This window comes from Chrysochloris asiatica, unplaced genomic scaffold, assembly GCF_000296735.1.
Source record: "Chrysochloris asiatica unplaced genomic scaffold, ChrAsi1.0 scaffold00192, whole genome shotgun sequence".
Taxonomy (NCBI): domain Eukaryota; kingdom Metazoa; phylum Chordata; class Mammalia; order Afrosoricida; family Chrysochloridae; genus Chrysochloris; species Chrysochloris asiatica.
The window spans coordinates 204,720-211,271 of NW_006408710.1; the positions used below are offsets into that span (position 1 = coordinate 204,720).

The window sequence follows — 6,552 nt, forward strand, 5'->3', positions numbered from 1 at the left end:
GTGTTTCCCTACTGTGTAGATTTTACTGCTGGATGAACCCACTGCGGGACTGGATCCTCTTTCAAGGCACCGGATATGGAGTCTCCTGAAGGAGCGCAAATCCAACCACGTGACACTCTTTAGCACCCAGTTCATGGATGAGGCTGACGTCTTGGCTGGTGAGTGTTGGCTTTCTTCCCTGGACTTAGTGAGGAGTGAGGGCCCTGGTTGGACTGTGAATAGCTCTGTCCACAATTATATTCCACGGGTGAGTGCCATGTGCCAAGACAGGAGGAGCTTGATTCCACCCACTGGAGAGTCTGCTTCCCAGAATGCTTTATCCAGAAAAGAATTCTGATTCCACTGCAAGGCAGTCCAGTGATGGTCAAGCCTATGGCATCTTCTCACAGAGACAGTGAGTTTCGTTCCTTATACAGATCAGTTGTCTCAAACAATTAGATTCTTTGGATGCATGCTAATTTGAAAAAGTATGCTGGAGAATAAACAACAACAAAAATAACATTTGTCAAATCTCTTCCAACTCTGGGTGACTCCATGCGTGCCGGAGTAAAGCTGTTTCTATTGGGTTTTCAGTGGCTGGTTTTTCAGAGGTAGATAGTCAAGCCTTCCTTTCTAAGTGCCTCTGGATGGACTCAAACCTCCAACCTTTCATTAACAGGCACAGACATTAACCGTTTGCATAACCCAGGGACTCCACACTAGAGAATAAACTAACATATTTTCATCCATTTCGTTTTTGCCCGACAAAGAAAGTGGCTTACACACACCAGAATTAGAACGTATCTATTTTAGTGGGTCCTGCTCCTAAGATACATTACTTATCAATGCATTTGCCCTGCCTTCTTTCCATGAAAACTACAATTGCTTGATTGTACTTTCTACCTAGATCGGAAGGTGTTCATCTCCAATGGGAGGCTGAAGTGTGCGGGTTCCTCTCTGTTCCTAAAGAAGAAATGGGGCATCGGTTACCATCTAAGGTAAAGCCCTGGGCATCTGAGACTCGGTTGGGAGTGTTGTGAGCCTGTGACATCGGTGTTAGTCTGCCAATGTAGGTGACTCTACTACTAAGCCCGTCCCAAGAGAACTGTACTAAAGCGAAGCTACGGTGGCTGTCTTTGCAGACCGAATTCAGGAGAGCTGAGAGTATAGACAATGAAAATATAAAGACAATGGGACTATGTTTAAGTAAAAATTTGGAAAATATATTTTTACAACCTGTTGCTCACTGAGAGATTTAAGAGATGCCAACCCTTGTTCCTAACCTACTTCAGGTGTGTGTATTTTTGCTCACTTTAAGGATTTCCATAGTTTCTTGTCAATCTTCCTGACTCCATCCTCTCCACCATCCCATTCTTTTCTGCCTCTTTAGCTCCCTGGTCATTATTATTGTTTTTAGCTAATAAAGACAGTAGTTCCTCTGCCACGTTGGATAGTTTATCCAGTTTGGACTACGTATTTTCACGTCTTCCAGTAGTTTATACAATTTTTGGTCTCATAAATATTAATGAGGTGATAGATATACGCCGCAAGTTAGGAAATTATTTTTAGAGAAAATGTTGGATAAAACTAACTTTAAGGTATTCTTCCAAATGTTTTATGGAGGTGAAATTCACATAGCATCAAACTTAAAAGGTACAGAGCGCATGCCAATGATGATGTGATAGCCACCTGGAGGTGAAATTCACATAGCATCAAACTTAAAAGGTACAGAGCGCATGCCAATGATGATGTGATAGCCACCTGTTTCTTGTTCAAAGCATTTTCATCACATCCAAAGCAAACGCCATACCCGTTAAGTAATCCCTCCCTATTCTCCCATTCCTATTCCAATCCCTGGAAATCAGAAATCTTCTTTCTGTCTCTATGGGGTTTGCCACCCTGGAAATTTACATACAAGTGGAATCCTACAAACTTTGACTATTGTTTCTGGCTTCTTTCACTTAACATAACATGTCCATGTCCAAGGTGAGTCCACACCATAGCAAGTATCAGTGCATCATCCCTTATTACTGCAGACTAATAGTGCACATCAGAGCATGGCACTGTAGGGTAAGCACTGGCCTATCAACTGCAAGGTCAACAGTTCAAACCTACCAGTTGCTCTTGGAAACCCTATGGAGGGTCCCTATGGGTTGGAATTGACTTGATGCCCCACAACAACAACAATAGTCCACATCACACATAATTTATACATTCATCCACCAATGGGCACTTGGGTTGTTTCCACTTGGTGACTAACATAGTCTGTTTCAATTCCAGTCTACACCTGAATGAAATGTGTGATCCAGAGAGCATTACATCACTTGTGAAACACCACATCCCTGATGCAAAATTAACAGCACAAAGTGAGGAAAAGCTTGTGTATATTTTGCCTTTGGAAAGAACAAACAAATTTCCAGGTAACAAAATACAGAGACCACAGAATGATTTGGAAAGATGTTTCTATCATTATTGGTGGTGATAAGAATGGCAAATAGTTAAATCATTTAAAGATTGCTAAATATATGGAACTGTGCATTAATACATCAGTAATCTTAAAATGCTTATTTTCAAGATCAGTCTAAATATGCCTGTTTACTGCTGTGTGTTCTCGCAGCGATTCTGACTCATAGCGACCCTGTGTAGGATTTCTGAGGAGTAGCTGGTAGGTTTGAACCACAAATCTTGCAGTTAGCAGTCCAGTGTTTATTCCACAGCATCACACCAAGACTCCATTGTGACTCGTAGAGACCCTATAGGATAGAGTAGAGCTGTCCCATAGGGTTTTTACTATGTTTTCATCTTTATGGTGCTCTTGTCTCTCACAGAATCTCTGGTGGGTCCACACTGCTGACCTTTCAGTTAGCAGCCAAGCACTTAACTAGTGCACTGCCAGAGCTTCCTGTGGTAGTATTATTGTTGTTGTTAAGTGCTGTTGAGTCTATTATGATTAATTGTGACCCAGTACAGGGTTTGTGAGGAGCAGCTGGTGGGTTTGAACCCATAAGCTTGTGGTTCACAGTTCAGTGCTTACCCTACAGTGCCACACCAGAAGTAGAATTGGTTTTGTTGTTAGGTGCCATTGAGTTGGTCCTGATTCATAGCTATCCTATGCACAAAACACTGCTTGGTCCTGGGCCAACTTCATAATTGTTGCTACGCCAACCTCACAAATCACTGTTGCTGCCATTGAGCAAGTCCATCTCCTTTTATTTTCTCCAACCTTCCACTTTACCAAACATATATCCTTCTCCAGGACTTGTCCCTCCTGATCATATGGCCAAAGTAGGAGAAACGAAGTCTGACCATCGTAGTTTCCAACGAGCCTTCTAGCTGTGTTTCTTTCAGTGCAGATCTGTTAGTTCTTTCAGCAGTCCACGGTACTTTTAATATCCTCCTTCAATGCATCAATGATCCCATGGTCTTCCTTACTCACTCTCCAATTTTTGCATGCATATGAGGTTATTGAAAATACCATGATTTGGGTCAGGTGCACCTTAGTCCTCAAACTGACATTTTTGCTCTTCAACACTTTAAAGTGGTCTTGTGCAGCAGATTTGCCCAATGGAATACACTGTTTGATTTTTTTACTGCTTTTTCCATGAGTGTTTGATGGTTGATCTGAGCAAAATGAATTCTTAGACAACTTCAATATTTTCTCCATTTGTCTTGATGTCATTTAATGGTTCCATGGTGAGGATTTTTGTTTTCTTTACATTGATGTGGTCTATGATCTTCACCAGTAGCTATTTTAAATCCTCTTCACTTTTAGCAAGGAAGATAGTTTCATCTGCATATTGCAAGTTGTTAATGAGTGTTCCTCTCTCCTGATGACATGCTCATCTTCATATACTCCAGCTTCTCAGATTATGTCCTCAGATTGAATAAGTATGGTGAAAGAAGACAACCCTGGCACACACCTTTCCTAATTTTAAACCATTCAGTGTCCCCTTGTTATGTTCAAACACCTGGCTCTTGGTCTATGTACAGTTTCCTCATGAGCACAATTAAGTGTTCCAGAATACACATTCTACACAATGCTGTCCATAGTTTATCATGATCCACACAATCGAAAGCCTTTGTGAGTCAATAAAGCACAGATAAACATCTTTCTGATATTCTCTGCTTTCAGCCAAGATCCATCTATGTCAACAGTGATATCTGCCATTCCATGTCCTTGTCTAAATCCTGATTGAACCTTTGGAAGTTTTCTATCAATGTTCAGTTGCAGCCATTTCTTAATTATCTGTAATGTTGTTGTTACGTGCAGTCAAGTCAGTTGTAGGCCTACCCATAGAAACCCTGTATAGGGTTTCTGAGGAGCAACTGGTGAGCTTGAACCTCTGATCTTGCAGGTTGAATGACTTTGCAGTCCAGTGTATTGACTCACAGTGCTACCCCAGGACTCCATCTGGAGTGTTAACCCCTATGATCCCCACATTGCTTACACATAAACTGAGACATGAAGACATTAAAACTTCTGAAGTCCAAAGTGATCAGTTACTAGGAACATTTGAGGAATTTATCTCAGAAGTGAGTGCAAGAATGAAGCCAGAACAGATTGTTGGAGGGGAGCTATGAGAATATTGTACAATTAATAGATTCTTTCAGCAACACCACAATGTCATATTATAATTTAAGTGACTGAGGGGTTATTGTGACTGACCTGCCTTCCATCAAACACTCTAGTTCTCATAATTGTGCCACCAACACTTTTAAAATCAGGTCTTCCAATGTGCTGTTTCATTTCCCAAGAGTTTTCAGATAATTTTGCTTTTTTGTTTTATTTTGTTTAAAATAAGTGTAACTTTATTGGGTTCAAACAATTTCCCAACTCTAGTGAAGGGCACTGGGGCCATCCTGCATCAGTAAGTCTGCCATGTTGCAATTAGCTGCCATAAACCCAGCATCACATGAGGGTGGTGATTATGTGCTGTGGAATCAGTTCCGACTCATAGTGACCCTCTGTAAGGTTTCTGAGGCTGTAAATCTTTATGGGGACAGAAAGCCTCATCTTTCTCCCATGGAACAACTGGTAATTTCAAACCACTGACTTTGTGCTTAGCAGCCTGACTCATCACCACTATGCTACCAGAGCTGATTCTAACTCATTGTGACCCTGTAGACAGAGTAGAACTGCCCAGTGGAGTTTCGAAGGCTGTAATAATTACAGAAGCAGACTGCCACATCATTACTCCATAGAGCTTCTGATGGCTTCATAGTTAGTAAATAAACACACCATCAAACCATGGAGTGCAGTGCCGGAATGGTTGGATGCAGAAGCGAACCTTTTGTCTCTTAAGATTTTTGGATAATTTTCATTCCCCAGTCAGAGACAGGAGAGAGAATGAGAGCTAGCATATGAGCAAACAAAACTACATAACGCTTTGTTCTTTCCTCTGATTTATACTCTTATAAACTAGGGAAGGCTTCCACCACTTAAATATTCTTGTCAACTTTAGTTCTTTTGCATTTATTATTATAATTTCCTTTCAATTATCCTTAATAATGAAAGCACAAATCTCTGTTCCCTGGGAAATAGTCTCTAATTATTGGGCACTTAGAATGGTGCAATTCCCATAAAGAGAATTAAAAGTTTTAAAGCATATTATGTAAACTATAAGCAAATGTTTTCAAAAGAATACACACTCACAAATATTTAGTTTTCTAAGAATGGTGTAGCACTGTAGGATAAGAACTGAACTGTTAACCAAAGAGTTAATAGTTTAAACCCACCAGCCTTGTCTTGGAAACCCTGTGCAAGGTCATTATGGGTAGGAACTGACTTAACGACACATAACTACAACAATGACAAGAAGAATGTAAAAATAAATGCTTAGACTTTTAAACAAAAAAGGCAGAAATGAATAAATTGTATCTTTTAGAATTAAGGAAACATTTGTATCAGAGTTTTATTTATCATGAAACCATTTAGCCTATCACAAACATTTTCTACTTTTGAATAGTATAGTTATACTTTGTTAGATAATAGATTGTTTTAACCTATTCCTGTACTTACTTTTAGACCTTTACAGGGATCTTGATATATGTTCTAATCAGGGCATTGAGGATTATGGTGTTTCCATGACAACTTTGAATGAGGTGTTCCTGAGACTAGAAGGAAAATCAGCCATTGATGAATCAGGTAAAAATGAATAAATAAGAAAAGACTTTATTTTACCTTTCTGTACAGTATTTTATCTTAAAAATAAACTCTGGGCTTCATGGCGGCTATGGTGGAGGTGCAGTGAGGTTCACCGTCAGCAATACCACAGGATACCAGGCAAAGCAGGTTCATGGCAGAGCTCCAAAACTCAGAACCACATAGATAGGAATATTTTTAAAGTTTGGAGGCTTATAGCTCGTGGAACTTGTTGCGAAAGTAAGAAATCATGTACTTTTAAATCTGTCAGGCTTGGAGGCCTGGATCCAACAACTTGGGTGAGACCAATGTCAAGACCAAGTGGGGAAGCAGACACATCATGGAAAAATGCCACAGTAAACTCGGAGCAAAGGTGGAAAATACACTTTGTTGTTTTGCTTTGTTCTGATAGCGTAGTGGTTATGAATCGG

The 6,552-nt window shown here is 40.1% G+C and overlaps 1 protein-coding gene across 1 annotated transcript in view; it reads left to right on the top strand.

Annotated features, from left to right (window-relative positions):
- ABCA9 (ATP-binding cassette, sub-family A (ABC1), member 9) overlaps positions 1 to 6,552 on the top strand; it is a 146,321-nt gene that overhangs the window by 29,354 nt on the left and 110,415 nt on the right. The window contains 4 exon segments of the mRNA XM_006878387.1: positions 20 to 158; positions 887 to 977; positions 2,260 to 2,399; positions 6,005 to 6,124. Of these exon segments, the coding sequence (XP_006878449.1) occupies positions 20 to 158; positions 887 to 977; positions 2,260 to 2,399; positions 6,005 to 6,124 (490 nt within the window).